This window comes from Dama dama, chromosome 15, assembly GCF_033118175.1.
Source record: "Dama dama isolate Ldn47 chromosome 15, ASM3311817v1, whole genome shotgun sequence".
Lineage (NCBI taxonomy): Eukaryota > Metazoa > Chordata > Mammalia > Artiodactyla > Cervidae > Dama > Dama dama.
The window spans coordinates 45,879,658-45,906,560 of record NC_083695.1 but is presented as its reverse complement, the minus strand read 5'-3'; the positions used below and the strand labels follow the sequence as shown (position 1 = coordinate 45,906,560).

The 26,903-nt window shown below is 44.3% G+C and overlaps 1 protein-coding gene across 5 annotated transcripts in view; it reads right to left on the bottom strand.

The window, feature by feature from the left end:
• WDFY4 (WDFY family member 4) overlaps nt 1-26,903 on the bottom strand; it is a 255,678-nt gene that overhangs the window by 196,966 nt on the left and 31,809 nt on the right. For 4 of the 5 annotated variants that reach the window (XM_061161999.1, XM_061162000.1, XM_061161997.1 and 1 more), the window contains exons 5-12: nt 25,867-26,001; nt 23,120-23,309; nt 20,602-20,791; nt 18,441-18,598; nt 16,544-16,996; nt 15,389-15,493; nt 13,602-13,792; nt 6,154-6,734 (exon numbers count right to left, since the gene is read on the bottom strand). In XM_061161999.1, the coding sequence (XP_061017982.1) occupies nt 6,154-6,734; nt 13,602-13,792; nt 15,389-15,493; nt 16,544-16,996; nt 18,441-18,598; nt 20,602-20,791; nt 23,120-23,309; nt 25,867-26,001 (2,003 nt within the window). The remainder of the gene's footprint in view (nt 1-6,153; nt 6,735-13,601; nt 13,793-15,388; nt 15,494-16,543; nt 16,997-18,440; nt 18,599-20,601; nt 20,792-23,119; nt 23,310-25,866; nt 26,002-26,903) is intronic. The other variant, XM_061162002.1, reaches the window with a different exon arrangement.

Below are 26,903 nucleotides of genomic sequence, written 5' to 3'. Positions count from 1 at the left end.
GGCACAAAGACAGAAATATAGATCAATGGAACAGAATAGAAAGCCCAGAGATAAATCCACGAACCTATGGACACCTTATCTTTGACAAAGGAGGCAAGGATATACAATGGAAAAAAGACAACCTCTTTAACAAGTGGTGCTGGGAAAACTGGTCAACCACTTGTAAAAGAATGAAACTAGAACACTTTCTAACACCATACACAAAAATAAACTCAAAATGGATTAAAGATCTAAATGTAAGACCAGAAACTATAAAACTCCTAGAGGAGAACATAGGCAAAACACTCTCCGACATAAATCAAAGCAAGATCCTCTATGACCCACCTCCCAGAATATTGGAAATAAAAGCAAAACTAAACAAATGGGACCTAATGAAACTTAAAAGCTTTTGCACTACAAAGGAAACTATAAGTAAGGTGAAAAGACAGCCCTCAGATTGGGAGAAAATAATAGCAAATGAAGAAACAAAGGATTAATCTCAAAAATATACAAGCAACTCCTGCAGCTCAATTCCAGAAAAATAAATGACCCAATCAAAAAATGGGCCAAAGAACTAAACAGACACTTCTCCAAAGAAGACATACAGATGGCTAACAAACACATGAAAAGATGCTCAACATCACTCATTATCAGAGAAATGCAAATCAAAACCACAATGAGGTACCATTACACGCCAGCCAGGATGGCTGCTATCCAAAAGTCTACAAGCAATAAATGCTGGAGAGGGTGTGGAGAAAAGGGAACCCTCTTACACTGTTGGTGGGAATGCAAACTAGTACAGCCGCTATGGAAAACAGTGTGGAGATTTCTTAAAAAACTGGACATAGAACTGCCATATGACCCAGCAATCCCACTTCTGGGCATACACACTGAGGAAACCAGATCTGAAAGAGACACGTGCACCCCAATGTTCATCGCAGCACTGTTTATAATAGCCAGGACATGGAAGCAACCTAGATGCCCATCAGCAGATGAATGGATAAGGAAGCTGTGGTACATATACACCATGGAATATTACTCAGCCATTAAAAAGAATTCATTTGAACCAGTCCTAATGAGATGGATGAAGCTGGAGCCCATTATACAGAGTGAAGTAAGCCAGAAAGATAAAGAACATTACAGCATACTGACACATGTATATGGAATTTAGAAAGGTGATAACGATAACCCTATATGCAGAACAGAAAAAGAGACACAGAAATACAGAACAGACTTTTGAACTTTGTGGGAGAATGTGAGGGTGGGATATTTCAAAAGAACAGCATGTATACTATCTATGGTGAAACAGATCACCAGCCCAGGAGGGATGCACGAGACAAGTGCTCCGGCCTCGTGCACTGGGAAGACCCAGAGGAATCGGGTGGAGAGGGAGGTGGGAGGGGGGATCGGGATTGGGAATACATGTAAATCCATGGCTGATTCATATCAATGTATGACAAAACCCACTGGAAAAAAATAATAAAAGGAAAAAAAAAATAAATAAATTAAAAAAAAATAAAATAAAATAAACCAAAAAAAAAAAAATAAAATAAAATCAGAAACAAGAGAAATTATTACAGATATCATAGAAATACAAAGGATTGTACAAGAGTACTCTGAACTGCCATACATCAACAAATTGGACAACCTAAAGGAAATGGATAAAATCTTAGAACAAACAACTTTCTAAGACTGATTCAGGGAGAAACAGAAAATCTAAACAGACTGATCACTATTGATGACTGAAACAATCAAAAATATCCCCCAAAACAGAAGCCCAGGATCAGACAACTGGCACATTTTGCCAAACATTAAAAGAAGGATATCAAGCAAAAAATTGAAGACAAGGGCATGCTTCCTAACTCACTTTACGAAGCCAGCACTACTTTGATACCAAAACCAGACAAGAACAAAACAAAAAAAGAAAATTATAGGCCAATGTCTTTAAAACATAGATGCAAAAATTCTCAACAAAATAGTAGCAAACTAAATGCAACAGCACATTAAAAGGATTATACACCATCATCAAGTGGGATTTATTCTAAGGATACAAGTGCGAGTCAACATCCACAAATCAATCAATATGATACACCGTATAAACAAAAGGATACAAATCATATGAGTATCTCAACAGATGCAGGAAAAGCATCTGACAAGATTCAACATCCATTTATGATTTTTAAAACTCTCAATAAAACGAATAAAGGTCATAAATAACATATGTCAAATCCAGCTAACATCTTACTGAACAGTGAAAAACAAAGCTTTTTCTCTTAGATAAGAAACAAGTATACCCACTCTCACCACTCTTATTTACTATAGTATTGGAAGAATTAACATTGTTAAAATTTCCATATTACCAAAAAAATCTACAGCTTCAATGCAATTCCTATCAAAGTTTGAAGAATATTTTCCACAGAAACAGAATGTAAAAGTTCTAAAATTTGTATGGAACCACAGACAGCCTTGAATACCCAAAGCAATTCTGAGTTAAAAAGGACAAAGCTGACGGTGTCACACTCTCTAATTTCAAATTATACTACAAAGCTATAGTAATCAAGACATATATAAAGAACTCATGCAACTCAACAACAAAAGAACAAATTTTTTAAATGGACAGAACTCTAAGTAGACATTCCAAAAATTACATGCAGGTGGCCAACAGGCACCTGAAAAAATGTTCAACATTACTAATTATTAGGAAAATGCAAAGCAAAATCACAATAAGATATTACCTCATGCCCAATAGGGTGGCTATTATTTAAAAAAAAAAAAAAAAACATAGGCAGGAATGAGTATTTGCAAAGGTGCAGAGAAAAGGAGCCCTCATACACTGTTGGTGGGAATGTAAATAAACATCATGGAGATCTTGCAAAAAATTAAGAACAGTACCACCATATGGTCCAACTATTCTGCTTTTGGGTATTTATCCAAAGGATATGAAAATGTTAATTCAAAGAGATATATACACTGTTACATTCACTGCAAATTTATTTACAATAGCCAAGATAAGGAAATGATCTAAGTGCCCATCAACAGATTAATGGATAAGAAGATGTGATACACATGCACATACACATGCACAGTGGAATACTACACAGCCATAAAAATATGAAATCTTGCCATTTACAATATAAACGGACCTTGAAGGTATTATGTTACTTGAAATGTCAGATGGAAAAGATAATGTATGATTTCACTCATACGTGGAATATAAAAAGTACAAAAATAAATGAATAAATAGAAGAAAACCAAAACAAACCCATAGAAGGAATTCCCTGGCTGCCCAGTGGTTAGACTCCATGCTTCCACTGCAAGGATCTCAGTTCCCCTGGTTGGGGAACTGAGATCCCATATGCTGTGCAGCCAAAAAAATTAAAAATGAAAACAAAATAAAAACATAGATACAGACAACAGATTGGTGGTTAGAGGAAGGGAAGAAGGGTTGCAGGAGGGCAAAATGGGTAAGATGGATCAACTGTATGGTGATGAATGGAAACAAGATTTTTGGTGGTAATCACATTATAGTATATACAGAAGTCAAATTATAATGTTGTACACATGAAACAAATAGCTATAAACCAGTGTCACTTCAATTTTTAAAAGGTACAGAGTATAATAGACTTTTGCCCAAAGAAGATACACAAGGAGCCAACAAGCACATGAAAAGATTCTCAATATCAACAGCCTTCAAAGAAATGAAAATCAAAAGCCCAATGAGATACCACATCATCCCCATTAGGAGGGCTATAGTCAAAGAGAAAATGACAAGAGTTGACAAAAAGATGTTCAAACTAAATCCTCGCACACTGCTAGTAAGAACATAAAATGGAGCAGTCACTCTGGATAATGATTTGTAGTTCCTCAAAATGTTAAACATACAGTTACCATACGATTTAGTCATTCTACTGTTAGGTATCTAGCCAAGAGATACACAAACGTGTATCCACAACAATCTTGTTCATGAATGTTCATAGCAGTATTATCCATAATAGCCCTAAAGTGAAAACAACCCAAGTGTCCATCAGCTGTTATGTACACGTTAACTGTGGTACACACATTGGAATATTATTTGTCAATAAAAAGAATTAAGTACTGATACATGCTACAACATGGATGAACCTTGAACACATTATGCTAAATGAAAGAACTAGAAACAAAAAAATCACATACTCTACTATTCTATTTATGATATATCTAGAATAGACAAGTCAGTAAAGACAGAAAATAAATTAATGGTTGCCTGGGAATGGAGGTAGGGGTGGAGGAAATGGAAAATAATGGATAATGGGTATGGAGTTTCTTTTTGGTGTGATAAAAATGTTCTAATCAACTGTGGTAATGATCATATAATTCTGTGAATATACAAGAAAAATATTCAATTGTACATTTTAAATGGGTAAATTTTATGATTTTATATCTCAATAAAGAAGCTGCTCTTTAAAAAAAAAAAGAAAAAAGAATAAACTTTCTCACAAGAAAACATCAGGGTCTTGAGGTTTTACTGGCAAGTTCTATTACATAGCTTAGAGGGACCACCGCCCAACTGATTAGACTAGCATAAATTTGACAGTAAAAATAGTGAAGAAAGTGTGAAAGGTTGAACTTTCTCACAAACAAAAAATTTTTAAAAAGTCAGCAAATCAAATCCAGCAATAATTAACATCATGAGCAAATTCTGAAGGAATGCAAGGTCAGAAAACAAATTGATTTACCAGATTAACTGGTGAAACAAGAACAATCACGATTATCACAGTGGTTGGAGAACTGACATCCAGCTCCCAGGACTGCTGTCTGGCTGACACACACGGTGCTCACTTTGGACAAACATGTGCAATGAAATGTCTTTCAGAAGAGAATCCTGTGGTGTTAAAGGCAACGTGACCTGAGAGGTGGCAGGCAGGATAGTTTACTGCAATATTAATTTTTGTCTTATCATTGATGCTTCAGAGGAATGAAAAAAAGATACCAACTATTCTGTTGCTTTGTTCTTTCATGGGATCCCCCTCCTGATCCAAGGGAGGTGGGCGGTTCTTTGTGATCCCTCACTTTAGTGGAATTCTGTGCTATAGGAAGGAAAGTAAAAAGTTGTTTATCAAAGTCAGGTCCTTGAGAAGATTGGCCTGCAGAAGAGATGTCCTTGTTAGGGGAAATGGAAGCAGCAATAAAGAACAAGAAGAGTCCCATGATTGGGAAGGATGCTATGGTTTGTGTCTCACAAGTCAAGGACCTCACCCACGCCCTGGCAGTGAGTGCCCTGGCAGCAGGAGACGCCATCTAGGAAGGCAAAGGCTACTCAGCACACCAAAGAGGCTGGGCCCAGGCACCTAGGCTCCTAGGCACAGCAGAGATGCCAAAGGAGAAAGTGAGCCTGTGCGCAGCAGAGCTCTGCCCTCAGTTTCCAAGATCAGGTAAGCGTCCCTGGTTCTCGTGGGACTCATCAGTATCCCCTGGCCCTGAACTGAGTCAGACTGGTTTTCTGCCAGCTGTCAGGGTAGGGGGGTGAAGTCAACTTGATTTAAAGAAAAGAAAAGACAAAGTTAACCAAGACAAAGTGAACTTGATTTAAAGGAAAGAAAATCGTGCTGTCACCAGCGAAGTCCACTGGGATCCCCAGGAAACATAAGATGGAATCTAGGTGATAAGATAAGGTCTAACCTCTTCCTTTGTGCTTAGTCTAGTTCCACGTGTTCATTGGTTACTGCATGCAGAGGCCCTCCACCGGGCAGGCACTTCAGACCGGAGTTCCCGGTGCAGGACACGGCAACCCGCAGATCCGGTGCGGAAGCGAGGTGCGCCATACTCGACTCAAGATGGTGGCAGTGGGCCATGTTCAGTGACGGCGCGCCCAGCACTGCGGTCTCCTCCCCTCCCCTCTACATAGGATCCCTACAGGCAGCCCGGCCCCAGGCTTGTCCAGAGAGCAAGAGAGCTTGCAGCTCTCCATTCTCTGTTAAAAGAAGAAAGGTTTCCTTTGCTTCTGAATCCGCTTCGGTCTCCTATTGGCTTAAACATCAGGTAGGCGGGCCCTTGCTGGGAATGGACTCAGGAGGGTTAGTAGCAGTGTAACTTTCCGCACACCCACTTTGTCCTACGCATGCGCAGATTTGTGCAGGGGACGCAGGAGACAGACACACCGGGGACGGATTAGGGAAGCAGGCGGCAAAGCTCTACCTCTCTTCCGGGGCTGGCCACTGCTTGAAGTTTCCCTGGGGGTCACAGCCAGGTTCTCCCCTCTGAGGGTCCACCACTAGCTCCTGCCTGGTCCTCGGGGCATCCTTCAGGTCCCTGCGCAGGTGGAGGGTGCCTCGGGCCATGCTGTCCAGAAAGCTGAGGATCTGCAGGCAGCTCTGGATCTTGGGTGGGAGCAGGCTGGCAGAGGAGAAGGCCGCACTCAGCAGGTCAGCAAATGGCCTGGCCTTTGTGTCCTCCCAGGAGGGCGGAGGGGCATCCTCTTCCTCCAGGGCCCCAAAACAGCCCAGCAAGCAGAGGTCCTCGGCCAGCTTCTCAAAGAGCCCGGTCCTCCTAAAGAAGTCACCGTTGACAGGGTCCAGGTACAGTGCAGCAGACAAAGCACAGAGGGTGTGCAGGACAAGGTCCAGGGTCTGGCTGGGGGACACTGCCCCCCACGTCTGCAGTGGGGGCTCCTGGAGAGACCCCTCCAGGTCAGAGAGGAGGGACAGCAGCCCGTTGAACCCACTGGAGACTCTGAAAGCAGCGCGGCCTTTGGGGGTCTCCAGGATCCGGAGCAGAGACTGAAACCAATGAGATAAAAGTGTGTGAGGTCCAGGCAGCAGATCTTTAATGCTGAGCTCCAGCCCAGCGTTGCCAGAGCATTCCTGATGCTCCTCCAGGATCCATGCCAGAGGAATAGCGAGTTACCCAGGGGCAATTCTGAAATATTGGAAAGTCAGTACTGTTACTCTTTATTTTAGTTTCGGGTTGCCCCTCAGCCTTCCTCTAGATTGAAGTGACATGAAATCAGGCTTACTCACTGCTGTGGATTGTGGCACCTACTTAATAAATACTTGCTAAACTCATGGAATGAACCACTTTCTATATTGCAAAAGGAAACACAGTGAAATCTATATAAAGCAGTTTATTACTATTTACCTTCCTCTATGTGCAAGTGCAGGTACTTCTAATAAATGGAAGATAGTCAAACAAATCTGCTTAGAACCTGGTGTTAATATACAAGGGAATTAAGGTGGAAAAGAGAAATCCTTAATGGAGGGAAACATATAGGTATAGCATATAATATAGACCATGTGCGGAATTTAGGCTGTTAGAATGCACATAGTAGAATCTACCTTTGCAAGACTGCTGAGGTTTTTCTGGACAGCTAAACTTTTAATTCCCTCTGAAATCAAACATTTACTAAGCCCTTCTGATGTACTATTCTTTGCTCTTAGTATCCATGATATACACTAGGTGCTCAGTAAATGTTTTAGAAGGAAAGAAGGACTGCTCTTAAGAAGTTCTCATGCTGGGCTAAAGTCTCACACCTAAGAGTGAAGAATGGATGGATGATTTTAGATAAATATCAAAAGCCTCTAAATGTTGGTATTTAGCTGTTTATTAATCATGAAAATTGAATGGGACTCCATCAAACACCCAGGTCTCTTAAGCATGTTTCCCAGAAGATGACTAGTCCCTGTAGTTTTGCTAGTAGGTGCTGGAGGAGTATTTGAGTTGTTTCATCCTTTATGATGTTTAATGTTCTAGTGACACAGGAAAGAGAATTTTCTTGGCAGGCACAACTTAAAGTCAATTTCAGGATGCTTGAAACAAGGTTCAAAGAGAAAAAAGTAAAGAAAAAAAAGTTCCTAATTTGGGAGAGAGGGGTGAAGCTGTGTCTTAAATACATGGCTTAGGGTGATAGTCTGTGGCATAATACATAAAAATCCAACGACAAAGAGAAAATTGATGGGTCAGAAAAGGGAGCGAAGGGACTAGACTTCTAAATTCTCATATAGAGAAAGTCAAATAGAAACTCAGTAAAGTTATAGGTAAGTATGAAATATGAAGTCATGTACTTTGTGGGAGAAAGTAATTTTCTAGTTCTATCTCTAAAATGCTGATAACTCTAACCTAACACTAGTGCTTGTCTGAAACAATATAACGTGTACCACTAGAACCCAAATTTTATTATCTAAGATTATAATCTGCTACAAGAAGCTTGAACTGCTTGGCAGACGGTGAACCCAGGCATGTGGTAGGAAAGCATGAAATGAGCCAGAACTAAGCTAATGCACACAAGCAAGGACTGTTTCAAAGATGGAGAGAAATGATGACCAAGAAGCTGCTTAAAGTGTTCCCACTGCCCCATCAATGATATTTCAAGTAAACAAAACAAAGACTGTAGAAACTAGGAGGATCTATACAAGGCCAGAGGTCACGATTATGCTCAAAATGGACAAATTATCATATAGAGTGAGGTAGAAAGATTCATCCTTACCAGTATGGGTCAATTGATCTTTTCCCAGTTATAGGAAAAGGAAATGCATGACTTATGGTGGTTAGATCAATCATTGCCCACCACAGCTCAGGGGGATGGCTGTGGGGAAATTGAATTATTTTGTTCTTTAAAAGAAACCCAACATCAGGGTCACCCACTTACAGGTGATCAAATCAGAGTCATGGGATATGCTTCAGGGAAATGGGCTTTCCAGACTGTCTGACAGACAGAGGCAAATTGAAACACTAAAGACTAGTGTTTCTAGTGATAGACGCTTTCTCCTCCTAGGTGAGGATATGACTTAGCTACTTCTGTTGTTGTTTAGTCACTAAGTCATATCCGACTCTTTTGCAACCCCATGGGCTGTAGCCTGCCATGCTCCTCCATCCGTGGGATTTCTCAGGCAGGAATACTGGAGCGGGTTGCCATATCCTTTTCCAGGGGAGCTTCCTGACTCAGGGATCAAACCCGTGTCTACTGCATTGGCAGTCAGATTCTTTACCACTGAGCCAACAGGGAAGTCCAACTACTTCTGTATTTGGCTCAAAACTCAGGAAGGATTGCATTTATAGACAGGTCCTTACAGAGAAGATTATTTGTAGACTATTAGAACAGATTCTCCAGGATGGTAATGTTGGTGAATGTAAAAGCTTATGGCTTAGCAGCACAGAGTTCCCTAGACTAGGCAGGGACTTTCTCTGAATACACAGCATCACCACAGCTGCCTTCCCAAAATCCCACCCCCAACCCTGGGATTCTGGGGCCAGTTGTCTGTGCCTGCCTTGTATGAGCAACTCACTCTGGACAGAATTAACACTTCTTTGCTAAGGTGGAAATGAGCTCTAACCTTCAAGTATGCTGAGTGGTGGGAGTCTCTTCCTGCCATCTGATAATCCACACGAAAGGCTGACTGACCATTAGCGTGTGGTTCAGCACTGTCTATCTCAACCTGTCTCAATGTGACTAGTGCCACAAAAAATAAATAAAGTACCAATACATCAAGAAATCTGAGGCTCTAGGGTGTTAGACTGTCTAAATTTATGTGGGTGCTTTCAATAGCTCTGAAAACCACTATTACGTTATTCGGGGCAAATGGAATGAATGGAAGTCTTCTGCTTATCACATGACACGTGACAAAATAAACACCCAAAAGAGAGAATGATTAACAAATAAAACTAATCAGATTATAAGCAATTGTCTGAGTGCTAGATGACCACTAAAACTCCCCTATTCCCTTAAGAAACCACCTTCCAATTATCCAGTTTGATACCAAATATTGCTCAACAGATCTCCGTCATTCCAAGTGCTGAGAGCAGATATTTTAAAAAGAGATCAACACAATAATAGCTATCCTTATGATCTGTGTCTCTCAGAGGGTCTATCCCCTTAATTCGTAGATGGCACTTCTCTCCTCCTATAGGGAGAGGGGAAGAAAAAAAGGAATGGCTGTCCTTAATTGTTGCTTTGTTTGATTTATTAAATTCAGAGTCATTATCTAAAATGGAGGTAATGTCATTAGAACTCAGGCTTCTCTATTATTTCTTGGGATGGGGTTAATTTCATATTTGCAGAGTCATAAAGTAAAGAGTCCAAAATCTAATTACAAAGACTTAATTTCATAGCAACTAAAGAGAAACATTTCTATCATAAAGGAAAATAAATACTGCGCTACTTCGGGAAACGATTTGTCAGGAACTGGGGGCCTAGGAGGAGGGTCTCCATTACTGTCATTCAACTTTGCATGATAATGCATCACCTAGGCTTGCAAGTCTGCGGAAGGGAGTAAATTTAATCAGCTGAAGTCAAAGTAATCAGGCTAGGGTTGACACATTTCAAGAAAGGTCAGCGTTAAGCACATTTTCTCCTCCTTAACTCAGTTACCATGTCATCGTCTCTGAGTTAGTATTCCTCCAGCTTGAATCTATAAAATGGATGTCTGCTGCAAAGCGCTAACTATGTTAGGACTAACAGGATTTATTTCACATTCTATTATTTGTTATTCCTCATAATTTTCCATGTGTCATGCTGGAAGACGGGTGAGGTAATGCAATTAAGCTCAGAGTTGAACAGCTAAATGTATATTAGCAAATCAATCTGAATTTGTGCATAACCCAATCATGGTCCCACTGGCCGTGGAGAGGAAATTCATTTGCTTACATTATTCTTTAACTCGGTTATCATTTGCCAGAATTAGGTGGTGAAGTCACATGTGCTTCTGTATTGGTATGGAAGCACCACTGGATTTTTGGAAGCAACTGCCTTAAGTCACATGTTTCTGGAGGAATTTTCTCCTCCACAGCAGCTGGCTAATTCTCAGGGAAAGGAAGCAAGGGTGGCACCATGATGTGAGTATACTTCAGAGATGGCAAACCTTTATCAGGTGGTGGGGTGGAAGGTCCTGCCTTTGAGGTCCCCACATTCCATCACTTCCCCTTCATTCTACATCTGACCCACTTTGCAGGCACAGAGCAGGCACACTCTTAGCGACCAAAAAGGGGAATCTATCCAGAACTAATTTTACATCTTTGTTTCCCAAGGGGTTCCCAAAGTGATTTAGAACAAAGGCCTATCTCACATCAGATTCCAGCAAATGTTGGCTAGTTGCTCATAGGACTCGATGGTGGGCAAGGCTGGAACAGGCTCTGGGGCCCAATCCTTCCCCACAACCCACCAGAGCTTCAGTGTGTTATCAGCCTGGCCCCAGAAGAGCCATGGAGGCTCCAGGCACCCTCCCCACTGCCCAGCAGTAACTTGGTACCCAGGAAGAAGACAGCACATTGAGCGCAGGGTGAAAGTGAAGGTGAAAGTCATTCAGTCGTGTCTGACTCTTTGCAGCCCCATGGACTATGCAGTCTGTGGAATTCTCCAGGCCAGAATACTGGAGTGGGGGTAGCCTATCCCTTCTCCAGAGGATCTTCCCGACCCAAGAATCAAACCAGGGTCTCCTGCATTGCAGGTGGATTCTTTACCAACTGAGCTATGAGGGAAGCCCAGGGTATGACTGTGTTAAAAAAGCTCACACAGTATTCATCCCTAATATACTCTCTTGATAGTGTGATACTGAAATGATATTGAATCTGTAAAACACCATGGCTTCACATTGCTAATTCTGGAAATTCAGTCTTATTACCGAAGGTCTGACACTCCAGTAAGGTGCCTCTGGGCTATCAGATAAACAAGATGAACTTTGGAGCAAAGCAGAGAGTTTTTCTGTAATAGACACAAAAACACTGTACTCTCCAAAACTTTCCTCTCCATGGATCTGTTTGACTATAAATGTGAAAATGCCAGGTACAGTTAGGGATTCCAATTATTCAGCCAATAGAAAATCAAAGTCCTGACTCCCTTGCTCCCTGCCTTCCCTGTCCCTCATTCAAATTAAGGTGAACAGAGACATATGAGAAAAAAATTCAACAAAGAGCATGGTGAAGAGAAAAGATCACCAAATTTTTAGTCACTAGTCTTAGACTCAAATTTAACTTCATCTTTGAGTATTAGAATCTCTCCAGGTCTGTCTCTACTGCCGCATCAGGACTGGACCACATGAAGCCAAGGTGCTTTCCAACTATAAACTCTCATTAATTCTTGCTATCTCTCTCCCTTAATCTCCCCTCTACATGCTCCCTTCAGACCTGTTACTTCACATAACCATGGAACTCCAGTATCTTTCAAAAGACCTTTAACTTTCCTTTTTTGTTCCATTACCTTCACTGACTTTTTGACTCTGTGATTAAATCACTGTTTTGGTTCTTGTCATCTATGAAATGCACAATAACTATAGTCAAAATGTCACTTTTGGGTGGTCTTCTCCTGACACATTGGCTAAGGTGAGCTCTACAGGCTTAGGTCATCAGATTACATGAACACAGCTACATCAGTGCCTGACACTGGCTTTGCTGAGAAATTAAGTAGGTAAAATAAACTAAATGTCGTTCTCTAACTGTTAAAATGGCTTTGTACTGAGATAGTCATGGCTAAATATGGTTGAGGGTTTAATTTTGGAAGTGAGAGCAACTTTGTGTTATACACAATTCACCAGTGATCCAGTATAACATGGTAATGAAACAGGAGTGTGTATTGCATACAGGGTTCTTTTGCACATAGATGTGATAGGTCCCCAAATCAGTTCCCTGGGGTATATTTGCATTTCAGTCTGCTTTTCTTTTAAACAGCCATAAACAAAAGATAGGGTATTTTAGTTAAAGGTATAAGCCCCCACAGACAAAAGAAATGGAAAAGCAGGAACAGAAAGAAAATTGTGAGAGCTGTAAGGCTGATGATACTTATTATCATCTTTAACTATTTTACGACAATTTGATGATGGTTAACAATATTATAAAAACAAAAATACATGCTTTTCTTTGTTGTCCAAAGGTGACACCCTAGTTTGACTTCTCCTTGTATAACCACTGTTCCTGTGCTTTTGACTGCCTTTGGCTTCCTCTTCCCAGTTCAGACGTTTGCTCCTCTGTGACCCTTCCTCAAACATGCAAGGCAACGCTGGTTTCTACTTCTCTGTTCCCATGGCAGCCTGCTTTCAGCATCTACCAGGGCATAACCATGCTGCATCACCATGATTGCTTACTTAATATTAGTCCTGGTCTAGAGCTACCACTTAGCAAAGGCTGAGTTTCATTCAACTGTGTGTCCTGGGCACTCAGCATCAGGCCTGGTAACTGATAGATGCTCACTAAAGGCTGGGCAATTAAACAAGGCAGCAGCTTGGCCACCACTGATTCGGGCTCCACTTCCATACTTTACAGTGTGGCTGAGAAGTAACTGCCCAACCAAGGGCTACATTTCCTGGCACCTCATGCATCCGGATGAATCCTGCCCAAGGAAAATTGGACACGCACCAGTTCTAAGCCAGAAAAAGAATGTGTGCCATTTTCTTTGCTCTCCCTTCCTTTGTCTGCTGACTGGATTAGATGCCTAGGTGACAGTAGTCCCTGAATGACATTCCTCCCAATTACTGATTGGACCGTATGTAAGAAACCTCTAATGTGCCAGGCTATTGAGTAGGTGGGATTTATTTGTGACAGCAGCTAGTACTACTCTACCTGTATGATAAGTGACCAAGTGAAGGAATGAATGCACGGGCAAATGCCGATCACTTGCTGCATGTCCATAGGAAAGCCTATCACAAGGGAGGACATGACATCACCTTCAGGAGATCCAGTTTCAGCTGTATTTCCCCTTGAGTGGACGAGCACAAAGCGCCCACAGTGATGCTCATGTACTCCTCGGCGTTGATGACTGAGAGCTGCTCCAAGATGCTGAGTGAGGCTCCCCGGTAGCACTCATCATCCAGGAAGATCTTGATGAAGGGCACCATGCCGTGGTCTTTCAGGACAACTGGGGACCAGACAGACAGTATTGCTAGAGTGATGGGTGCCTTGGCACCTTAGTTTCAATTATAAGGACAGCTTTTCTTTACAATTTCCAAGTTTGTTTGGCTACATATATATGTGTTTTTTCCACCCATTAGAAACTTTTTTTTTTTTCAAAATCAATACTTACTGTTAAAATAAGAAGAGGAATAGAGAAACTATGTAGCTGAGAATTTTTAAAAATCCGCTTACTTCTCTAGTGAGAATTCTGCTTTTGAAACCACGCTCCCCCCCCCCCTTTTCTAAGTAATATAAACTTTAATTGGACATACCTCTGACACTTATTTCCACATAATTCCCTAATCTAGTGAAGTGAGTGAAGTTGCTCAGTCTTGTCCGACTCTTTGCGACCCCATGGACTGTAGCCTACCAGGATCCTCAGTTCATGGGATTTTCCAGGCAAGAATACTGGAGTCGGTTGCCATTTCCTTCTCCAGGGGATCTTCCCGACCCAGGGATCGAACCCGGGTCTCCTGCATTGTAGGCAGATGCTTTACCGTCTGAGGGCAATTCTTATCTTATCAATTCTTATCTCTGCCTAAAGTCTTGTTGAAAGCAAGCCAGAAATTAAGAATGAATTTAATTCATAGGCAGTTTCTTGGGATGGTGGGGGAGCAGAATCAAAGAAATTTGGCTAATGGTATGTTTTTTGTTTAAAAGTAATCTTAAGAATTTCATCCCCAGGATTGATCTTTGGAGTAATTACATGTAGAATAAGAACCAGGAAGTAACTGGATGATTCAAATGGCATGATGTAGATTTGAGCTGGTCAACTCCATGAAGCAGGATTTCCCAATTATGGGCCAAGTATTCCTTACATGGAATCACCTAGGGGGCCTGTTTAAAAGTAGATTTCTGGGCTCTACCTTGACCTGATAATTAGATCTCTGGGAAGGAGCCTAGGAATATGTATCTCCCTTTTAACCAGAACCTCCAGGAAATCTTTTATAGTCTCACATTAGAGATGCTCTCCCATAATGAAATAGTCATTCACAGTTGGTATAGTTGACTGTGAGGGCCCCAGGTAAAGATGCACCAGATCACCAAACCCACTCATGTCACTTTTTTGATGCATCTGCTTCATAGTATAACATACATGCATGTATTTTTAACCATGGGAGCCACGTGATCTCAGGAAGCTAAATTATTTTTTAATGAATGAAGCTATGAAATCCATCATGGGCTAGAAGCACATCAAATTATATCTCTAAAAATGATGACAATATTTTACAATTCAAATCTTCTTATAAAAGCAACTATAATCAGTGCAGCAGGATATTAAAAGATTTTACTGGAGAGAAATGGGGTTTCTGTGGTCTCATAAATTTAAGATAACTCTTTGACTCACAACCTTACTTAGCGACCTAAACAGTAAAAAGTGTCAACTGATGTGTCTACCAATTTACTGATGATCACCAGACATAAAGCAGTAAATGGACATTAGCCACAGCCATAGTGTTGGCTATTCTTTGGATATAGCCTTTGAACACTGACATAAATCATCAGGAAATAGTCAGTGTTTCCCCAAGCAGTCACAATGTGAATTTGGTACCATTCTCACCTGCATTCCTAACTGACCCTTTCAGAAGCGTGACCACAGTTTTCAGCATCACACAAGTCAGTTCTCTTTCTGTATCTTGAACTCCAGGATTGAACTCTTTGTTTCCTGCCATATTTAAGAAACAATGAAAAAAAAAATTAAGTACATGTGATATGGCCCCAAATCTCCAATTCTATTACTTTTCTATCCTCTGTTGTCGTTGTTCAGTCACTAGGTCATGTCCAACTCTGCGATCCCATGGACTGCAGCACACCAGGTTTCCCTGTTCTTTACTGTCTCCTGGAGTTTGCTCAAACTCATGTCCATTGACATGTCCACTGTCTATCTTCTTAAAGAAAGATGAATATCATGCTTCCATTGTAAAGGAGTGTGCATCCCAACTTGTAAGATGTGACCCTACAATCCCTACATCAGAAGCTCTCCAACTTGAATTGCATCAGAGTCCCCTGGAAGGCTTATAGAAAAATCCAAGGTATGTACATGGGGCATGGTTAGGCAGGAAAAGAATCAGGCCAGCACTCTTGAGGCAGAGGTGAGGGGATGCTGCCAAGAAGCCATGGGTATACAACCCAGCAGGGCACAGAAAAGTGTGGCCAAGTTTAGAGGGGCAAGCTGAGCCAGCAAGGCCCTGGTTGTTGATCTCTGTTCCGAGTGGGAGATCACTGGGCCCTACAGCACCGTGTGAGCAGGGTGGCCATATTCCAGTAGACCCCAGAGCTGATCCCACACCTTTCTCCCACCCAGAGCTTCAGGCCTCTCTTCAGGCCTTTCCCTTTTGCATTCCTGAGGCCCCGTCGTGTTGTTGCCCCATCTACCCATCTACGCAGGCAGACAATAACTGGTGCAGGAGGTATCTGATAGCTTAGAACTCATCAGGCCTGAGTTAGCCCATGGGTTGGCTTAAAGTTACACCTAGCCCTCTCAACTTATCGTGGGGAAGAGCAAGCAAGTTACAGAAAACAGGGAGGCTGCCTGCTCTGTGAAGCCACGTATCCCAAGGGTACTCTCTCTAACCTTCATGGCACCAGGCGACTCTTGCACACTCACTTCTCTCTGTTATGTTGATGGGTGGTGAGGCTGGCACACAGACCAGGCCCAGCTAACAATGACCCCGGCCCATTCCCTACTTCCCCTCCTGACGCTCCAGGGAGGCACCTGACTTCCTCAGGATCTTGGCCTGCTTCCGCAGCTGGGCCAGCAGCAGACCCAGAAGCCCCGAGTCCCGGAAGATGTCAGTGAAGAGCGGGTCGCCACCGGCAATCCTGAGGATGCTCTGCAGGGCCACGAGGGTACAGAGCGACTCCGGGCTCTCCTGGATCAGGCGCTGCACCTTCCGCAGGATCTCATGGGGCACGTAACGCAGCTCAAACACCAGGGCCTCCAGCATTTGGAAGAAGTGCCTCTGCACTAGGGTCGGCTTCAGGGGCACGATCTCCACAAACTGCGAGATGGGCTGCAGGGTCCACTCCAGCAGGAAGAAGTTGCGGGTGTTCCAGGTCCACATGGTCCTAATGGATGACAGGACTTTGGTGCAGAGGATGGGGTCGCTGACTTTGTGGAAAACATTCTGCAGGACTTGAAATGCCTGAAGATTCTTCACAGTCACCCCTGAAGATGCAAAAAGGAATCATCCTGCAAGCCATTTCTCCTGACTATGCTTAGAAATATGTGGTCGAATTATCACGAGGATTTGCCATTTAAAATTTCTACTTTCTAATTCCTGTAGTAAATATCTATCACAAGTCCAGAGAAGCCATCTGCATAAGGTATGAGTAAGGTTAGAACTGCATTGTCCAAGATGTGCTGGCTAATTAAGCATTGAAATGTGGCTACTGTGAACCCAGGCGTGCCTGAGTTAAAAATACACGTCAGATTTCTAAGACATAGCACAAAGAAAAGAACACGATGAAAAAAATCATTAATGGTTATTTGTATGATCACATTTTTGATGGAAATATTTTGGCTATATAGAGTTAAAGAAAATATATTATGAAAAATAATTTAACCTGTTTCTTCTTAATTTTTTCAATTTTGTAATTAGAACATTTAAAATTATGTAATGTGGCTCACATTATATTTCCATTGGGCAGCACAGGGCTGGAGGACTGGTTTTAATTAGCTAAAATCAAATGATGTTAAAGATTACTAAGCAAAGTCAGTTTCATTTCTAGACAAGCTGTTAAATAAAAAGACCATCCCCCTTTTTCTCTCCAGATACAAGGTCAAGTCTCATTCTATCCTGCCCTTGAGACACTTCCTCACAGAACTCTCCACTTCCAGCTCTCTCTGCCTCAGACACTCGAAATGTTTCTGAAACTCCTCTCTAATCCACACACTGCCCTGTGTGTCTGCTGGAGTCACATCCAGTGGCTTTTCCTACACTGGCCCCACAGCTTTTTACCCTCCACTTCATCCCCCTCCTTCCTTCCTGGCCCACCCATCCTTTGCCTTGAAACCTCTCTTGAATGAGACTCTCTGTACAGTTTCCTGACTGACCCAGGCAGAGCTAAACCTCACCCCTAGTGTCACCTCTGTTCTTATTTTATCAGCCAGTTATTGAATAGATTATAGCTCGGAGTTTATGTGACAGTCTCTGTAGAGCATCTTTAAGGCAGAGACACGTGGCCTGTTCACCATGGTTTCCAGCATGGTGCAGAGTGGCTGCTGGACAGAAGCATCAGTAAATCAATCAATCAAAATATCATAGAACTAAGGAGGCACTGACTCTGAGCCTGGGTTGCTATTCCAGGGCCATCAGCCCCTGTTAGACAAGCAGATGTCACAGAGTAAGTCACATCAGAGGTGAGAATGGAAATCATAGACTGTCTCCATTATTTGAGCAAACATTTCCTCTAAGTCTCACCCAGGGCATTTGGGAAAATGTATAAAGGAGAGATTCTAAATACATAGGTAATCCCCCAAAGGCATGACAGAATCAGACCCTACTGAGTCACTGACAGGTGCCACATGTTTGTTTCTGCACAGAGAGTCAGGAAATGATCTGCATAGCCTTGTCAGGGCACAAGGCACCCAGAGACGCCCAGAGACCCACCAGAAGACTCGTGATGGAACTTGAAGCCTTCCAGCTGTGGGTAAGTGATGCTGTCGAACACCTTCAGCTCTGACCTCCCACAGGTTGTCAGCCATACCACCAGCCCGAGAAGCTCCTCCAGGTGGGGGTCGACCTCGCTCTGGGTCAGTCCATCGTACCTGTGGGGACAGACGAGACCAGCTCCCTGGATGTCTTGGACAGAACAGCCAGGTTTGCTCAAGGTGCTCTTCACAGGGAGGCAGAGGCAATGAAGATCACAGTGCTTGGCATGACCCCAAAGATCTCCACCAGTTTAGCACCAGAAGGCATGGCGGTGGGCGGGGTGGGGGGGGGGGGTGGATAAAAGTCACTCTGTTTGCAAGTATCAGCCCTAGATCTAAGGACTTGCAGAGATACAATACAGAGAAACCTGTGAAGAGCCACAGCATCTGCTCACAGGAGAGCTGCTTTCTGTGGTAGGACTCCAAAAATGTATGGGCTTCAGGCACCGACAGGGCAGAAGCACTCCCAAAATGAGAGATTTGATATTTCAGAAGAGCAACAATACAAACCCCATGGGAAATACTTGGACTTTATTAGATTTCTTCATGCTTATTTCAAGGGTGGGTATTTCTTTCGTTTTCAGCTACTTATGTGTAGTGGGCTGCCTTGCTCTTCTCATGGAGAATGGTCTCATTGTCATGTCAAGGGTAAAAGTGTTTGCAGTGTGACTTCCATTAAGGCAGAAAGGAAAACAAATGAGCCGATTTGGGTCTTTTCTGACATTCCCGGAACAGTTTATTTTCCCTCTTGCCTTCCACAAGAAGTCTGGGGAAAACCAACCAGCCATTTAACCAAAGAGATATTCAGGAACTGCTATGACAGAGACATCCATGGTAGCAGTCACCAGTCAGTGCTGGTCCAGACTTGTGTAAAATATGGCATTCTTGTAGAGACGTTCCTTGGGCTTCCCTGGTGGCTCAGGCAGTAAAGAATCTGCCTGCAATGCAGGAGACCTGGATTCCATCCCTGGATTGGTAAGATACCCTGGAGAAAGGAATGGCAACCCACTCCAGTATTCTTGCCTGGGAAATTCCATGGACAGCTACAGTGAGCTATATAGTCCATGGGGTCACAAAGAGTCAGACATGACTGAGTCTGTTTAAGACTAAGTCTGAGTCTCACAGACTAAGCACATAGAGACATTCATTCTGTGTGTGCCTTTGGAGGAAGGTCCTCTGGATGTTGTCATCTAATTCCATTCCTTTGGGATTTCAGTCCCCTATCCGAGTCATCCCTCTAGACTAAAAGCCTGACTGTAGCAAAATCTGTAAAGCGCAGTGGTAATCTGCACCCTACAGATAAGCAACGCTGCTCGTATTCAGAGCTAAGCCAAGGGAATTTTTGTGGCTTTGCCCTTATAGAGCTTCCCCATAACCAGTGGAAGAGTTTGGGCCATCCCCAAGTTTCTTTCACTTCCATCCCTTGGTTTATCCAATCCCTGGACCCAAATTGAAGAGGACATAGCAATTCAGAGTGGAGGAAATTAGTCCAGATTTTGCTGAGTCACATCTTTGTGTGTTTCCCATGGATGAATAATTTGAGAATAATAGTAGGGGAAAGGCCCTCTGAGACAGGGAATGGAAGGAAACCAGCACAGGAACATTACCAAGCAAGAGCAGTTGGAGCTTAGTCCCCCTGGGGACTCTGGAAGGCAAAGTAGAGCTATCCCACCCAAGGGGCAACTTTGCTGGGTGTATATCCATCAGCTTCTACCAGTCATTGGTAGAGGGCTAGTCCTGGTGTTTGCTGATCTGTGGGCACTTCCTGCCCCTCATCATACTGGCAGAGCTCATCACAGCCATCCTAGAAAGCCTTCCAAACAGGATGTAGACCCTGACAGGTGACTGTCAGAGCAGCAGGCATGCCGGCAGTACATGCCACCAAATGGACTTGGTAAAACTATTATTGAGATCACCCATTGGTTTCCTAAAGAAGTAGCTTCAAACTCAGCTGCACATTGTATTACTTTTGCAATAAAAGTCTCTCTGGACACCATCTGTGGAGATTTGTATTTCAGAAGGCATTGTGAGAAGCCTCAATATCTTTCTCCAGAGCACCATATATGATTCTGAGGGCCTCAGCTTCCGCTGTTTCTTTCCCACCAAGCACAGCCACTTACCGAAGTAACACTTTGAGCAGCAGAGGGTAGCCCTCCCCCGTCTCAAACTCCAGGAACAGAGCTGAGGAGATGGTATAGGAGTCCTTCACAAAGCCCAAGATGAGGCTCACTACCTCGCTCACCTCAGGAGCGGGGAGGGTGTCAACGAGCCTGGAGAGGTTTTGGAGGGAGATCTTGATGCAGTCCATGGCTGTAGGGGGAAACACACCCATGCTGAGTTCAGAGACAATAGCTTTGCTGCCGTGGTCATTCCCTCCCCACCTGACTTTAAATTGTATGTCAAGATGTGAATAACAATTCATCCAAAACACTTCTGCTGACTTTTGGATCAAGAAGAAGCCTCCTCTCTGAAAAGTGTCATCCTGAGAGCCACGCTCTGGGGCCCAGATGGAAAGAAAGTAAAAAAGGAAGAGGATGAAAGTCTCTTAGCCCTCTGCCCCTAATTCCCAGCATGCAGAGGGATCCAGGTCCATTAAATAACAAGATGTGAGACACAAGACCTGAGTGTCACAGGAGACCTTAAGGAAGCAATGCCGTGCAGAAATTAGCTTGATGAAAAGTGCAGGGAAGGATATATGAACACGTGGGAAGACGAAGGGCAAAAAGATGGTGTGTTTCAGCTGCTAAAGAATCCAGAGGGTTGGAGCCCGGAAGTGTGTTCCACAAGGTAGAGGGCAGAAGATGGTCCAGCTGGTATGTGGCCTGCTATGGAATGCACTGTTTACCCCAGAGCTGTGAGAAGCCAGGGGAAGAACTGAGTCAGCAGAAAGATGCCATTGGGTTTGCATTTTGATGGATCACTGTTTTTAGGACTCTTTCATTAGGAGAAGCCTCTTCTGAATGCCAGGAAAGCCACGCCAGTGTTCAGGAAAAGTACCTCCCAAAATTTGAGATAAGGCATGTTCAGTCCCTCACCTGTGAGGCCAAGGACATGATCTCAAGACTGCATGCTGGGCAGGGAAGCACTGAGAGTTGCTGGCTTGGCAGGGAAACACCAGCCTAGTCCTCACTTCCTGGCCTTCTCCTCAGCCTATAGGCCCATGGAAAATACTCATTCCCCTGCAGGGGCCCTGGGCACAGGACTCTAGGTGACTAGCTCTCCATAACATGGCTTTTTTTTTTTTTTCCAGCTGAGAATAATGACTACAGTGAGAGACCCCTGCCAGCAAGGCAGGCAGCTTTTTCTCAGGGGTCTCCGAGAAACTCCTGTGCGGAGTTAGTCTGTGAGGGGTGCATGGGTTGCTGAGCACCTCAGGCCTGGCTCAGCCCTACACTATTACCACTGGACCATAACTTCATCGGCAAATTTCAGTCATGAAACTGGGGATGATGTTTCATCCCAGGGATCAGTTACAGTAAGAGGGGGGACTTGTGTGTGCCCAGCTCTCACCCCCTGACTTAAGAGGGGGTGAGAGGTCCCAGAAAGAAGACAAGTCATAGGACAAGTGCTTGTGGACAAGCAGGTCACATTGGCAGGCTCAGATCCTTTGGAGTTAACCCAAGAGATGGATGGTTGTGTTCCTAAGAGGCACTTCAGCTGGTGAAGCTGAACAACGGTGGTGGGAAGGTCAGCTGAAGACTTTTATTAAAACCTACTCATTCAAGTTATCCTTGCAGAGCCTCCCTCCCTGCCCCACGGTGGGCCAGCACCTGAAAGGAGGCCAGTACATTTTCCCAAGATGCTGCAGGCCACAGTGGTGTCCGTGCTTCCCAGCATTACCTGAGTCCTTGGGAGACAGACAATGCTAAGGGAAGTCCTGGGACAGCTAAAGCATTGATTCCCTCAGGGTACAACCTTTGATCACAGCCAAGTAATGATGCTGGGATGCTGACCAATGGGACATCCACTGCCAGGTACTGTCTGAGGGCTTCAAATATGCCAACTCATTAATGCATCACAACAATCCACTGAGATCAGCGGGATTGTTATCTCCATTTTACAGGCAAAGGAACTGAAGCACACAGGCGTAAAGTACTGAAGGTCACTCAGCTAGGAGGACAGGGCAGGAGCCCACAGCCTGGCTGTCTAACCTCAGAATCTAAGTCCTTAACTTTTACACACACTGTCCAGAGCAGAACCTAAGGCACTGGAATTGGGCATCTCGGGTTTAATATGTGATCCTCTTCTTCACTAGCTTGGGAGCCTTGGCAAATTCTTCTATTAGGCTTAATCATGTTTCCTCACTACAAAATGGCATTACTCATCAATATCTAGCTCAAAAAATTAGATAATATACAAATGAGCTCAGCATAGTATGTGTTTGACAGTATGTATAGTAAATAAGTTGCCCTTCCCCCTCCCTTCCAATGGATCATCAAAATGAACAGTAAAAGCCCTGCCGTGAATGGACCTAAGTAATATAGGGTCACCTACTAGGCATAATTGGGCATCAGTGAAAACCCTGTTTGTTCATCTCTTTTTTGATCCCTGGAATCTATGCTAATGCTGCCAGGGCATCCCAGAGTCTTATTCTAGAAAGTGTGCCCACAGACCATCCCTGGTCTCCCAGGGACATACCCTGTAGGTATTGGATGACGCCGACATTCTGGGCCTTGGAGATGGTCTTCAGCACACAGAAGGTGGGCTCCTTCCAAAAGTAGCAGCTGTGCTCCCGAAGACACGTCGTGGCAATCATGAGAGACTGGAGCTCATTTCCTGAGAGAAGTCCCTCCAGACCCTGAGCCTCACCGCAAATGTTGAGCAACATCTGAGGGGGAAAAATACAAAGTCTCTGATTAGGAAGCCTCCTTCCTGTAATGAATTTCTTCCTTACTTTTCCTTGTCTCAGCAGGAGAGGTAGAATTGTGGATGATCACCCTCTGCCTGAGACTGGTATGGTCAACAGCCACCTATAAAAAGGTGGCAGGGCAAAAATGTGGACTCCTAACCCAGTACAAGCAGTGGTTATCCTTTCCACTCCAGAATAGCACAAAAGTGTTTGACTTAGAGAAGTGTCTTATTATATAGAAATGCAGAAAATGCCACCTGTGATTAAAATACAGAATTAACGGTGCTATTTAAAAAGAGAGCCATGTTCCTGAATCCCTGGCTGGCACTCAACCTCTACTTCTCCGTAAGATTATGAGCGTTATCCTGTAACCTCCTAGCTGGACTTCTTGCCCCCACCCATCCCCTGTTCCTATGGTTACCTCCTGAAAACCTTCTGTGCACTGGCATGGAAACCAAGCACTCTAATACGGCTCCTAGAGCTCTGCATGGCCCAGCCCTGCCTCTTCCATCACGTTATCCTACGCACTCTCCTTTTGGCTCTTGGTGGTCTTGCGGGGACCCTCTTCCACTTTGGCGAATACGGAAAGCTCTTTCTGTCCAAATCCTTGAGCCCCTTTTTGCACAGTGATGGAGTCTCAGCTGGATAGTCATGGAACTGGGGACAGATCCCCTTTTCTGGTCTCCCCTGAAGATGGCAGGTGATGGTGGCCGTGTGACCCTTCACTTGGCCAGCCGTTTCTTCTCCTCTCCTGTCTCCTCCTTTCTTCACATCTCCATCCCAACCTTCAGCTCCCTGGTTCAATGCCATTTCCTCACAAATGTCTCCGTTTATGTTCAACCATAAGTCAGGTCCCCTGGCTCTCATTTCCCACCACATCTCTCAGTTTTCCATCAGAGCATTTAAAAAATTGGACCCTGCTCCTTTATTCCTGTGATTGGTCTCCCCAGTTGGCTTCTCCATCTCTCTGTCATCTCTATGAGAGGGTGTGGGTCTAGTACAGAGATGCACCCAAGAGGAGCTCCGTATATTTTTGTGGAATGAAATAAGGAAACTCTGAAGAACCTTGAGGTGGTATCGCTCTGGCTCACATTCTGTCCATACGTAGAGAGGACCGCTGAAGACAGGGCTGCATTAATTCCCTGAAGAGCACGTGGAAACCACACAGTAAAGACTTGTTTCAGTACCCAGTACTGTGTCCTGACCACCACTCAAAATATGATTTATATGTGGGCAAATGAGGCCTAAATGTGTAACAAGTGAAGCTTAGGGGATGGCCCTGAATAAGTGGAATCTGGCAGAACTCATGAGATACCCACTGGTAATGAGGATTCTGGCTTGAGCATTGGCCTAACGTGGACGTGGATGTGAACATGCATGTTCAGTGGACAGTGGCACTGGCAGTTCCCAAATGGTCCCATGTACCCGCTCCATGTGATACCCTGGCCAAGGCACAAAGAGAAGTAAGACAGACAGCACCCCGCCTCCACTAGAGAGGCAACAGGAGTTTTCTGGAGAACACAGCATGCCAGAAGTTGAGAAAGCAGAACTTGTCGGTAAAGGGGTAGGGGAGAGAGGTGAGAAGTTATGTGAAAAGTCTCTGCCAGTTAGAGAAGATAGGAAAGATGGGTAATGACATGAGCACACCATGTGTGATAGTGGCCTGAAATGGTGTCTGAGAGGAGAGATGGAGGTGACCCCACAGAGTGGTTAAATGCAGACTCAGAAGCCAGATTCCCAGGGTTCCAATCCCTGCCCCCACTCACCTCCTCTATGACCCTTATTGTTGTTGAGTTGCTAAGTTATGTCCCACTGTTTTGTGACCCCACGGACCATAGCCTGCCAGGCTCCTCTGTCCATAGGATTTCCCAGGCAAGAACACTGGAGTAAACTTCCATTTCCTTCTCCAGGGGATCTTCCCGACCCAGGGCTGAACCCATGTCTCCTGCTTGGCAGGTGGATTCTTTACCACTGAGCCACACTTGGACTCTGGACTCGTGTTTACTCACCATACTTTAGATTACACTGAATGAAGATGACAATACCACGCACATCCTGTGATGAAAGAGAGGACTCAGGGAGGTGATGGGTGTAAGGTTATGGCACAAGGCTGGTACATAGCAAGCACTTATAGAGTTACATAAGGGGGGCTTAGTGAGTTTATTCTCAGAGGTACAGGGGCCAGAGACAGGAGGTTCCAGGTGCCCAGGAGGGCAGGCAGGACCCTAGAGCACAGACTGGAGGACAAGAAGTTGGTGCAGCCAAGCGGAGGAGGAAGAGAAGCACACTGTTCTGGAAGAGAACAAGGGCAGTACAGAGGTACAAGGAGGTGGAGAGAAACTCTTTCTTCCAAATGCGTGGGATTCCACAGCATTTGCAGAGCCTAGGGGCGAAGGGGTGAGCTGGGCCCTCCAGGAGAATAGAGGAGGCTCAGAGCTAGGGATAGAGAGAGACCAGAGGAGGTTGGAGAAGCAGGTTGGAGGACCAAGAAGAAGCTTGGTCTTGGCCCACGAAGTCCAGCCCTCCCCCTACTCACCTGCACAAACATCCTCTGAACTTGAACATCACTCTCCAAAAGCTCATCCTTTTCCAGAGGAAAAACAAAGAACAGGTAAAGGCACTGGAGGAGCAGGGCTGGGAGCCCAGATTCAGCAACTCTGCCCAGCGTCTCCTGCAAGGGAAGTTCAGACATGACCCAGGGCTGCAGAACACGGCTCCAGACCCAGACCAGAGAGGTCATCCAACTCCGCTTTTTCAGCCACGAACTTGGGGAAGCCACTTCCTCTTTCTCGGCAACACATTCTCAATTAAGAATGGAGACAACTTTAGGGCCAGTGGGGCAGCTGTGACGATTAAGTTTACATAAAGTGTGTATTGTGTGCTAGGTAGACATATCTTTTACATGATGGAGAGATGATAGGAAGGATAGGGGGAGGGCTGCTGCAGAGCAGAAATCAAGGGCATTCCTGGCAATCACACTGCTGATTTTGACAGGTTTCCTCCTGATGAGGGAACTGGGAACTCAGTCAGGAAGCGGTGGCTGAGAACAAGTTCAAGCATCTGAATCAAGGATGTGATCAGGGCCCTTACCATCCCTTTGCTCAGATCCAAGACCTCATCTTGACCCAAACAGCCCTCTAGGTGAGCACCTATATAGGTGAGCCACACACCTCAACAGCCCCAGGGCTGCCGGACAGAGAGGAGACAAGGAGTCAGAATAGAGGGGTCAGCCTGAGTGTGAAGCTTCACGGGGCCTTTCTCCACAGGCTCTGCCTGCAGCTCCACCGCTGTTACTGCACGGTGACCTCTGCATGTGTGTGTGCACACGTACATGCTCATGAGAGAACACGTGTGTGGTTAATATAAAGTATGCAATATCCCACCCGACTGACTAATCTGACAGACAACGGTGGGTACATTAGAAAAGAGAAAGGAAGACTGTACAGTCTGGGCCAGCACCAGGCTGCTGGTGCCTAGAAATTTTCACTGCAGGTAATGTCTGTCCCCTGCATTGGACATGTGTCCCTGCGTGGCCGCGCTCAAGGTGTCTCTCCCTGTCCTCTGAACTGCACC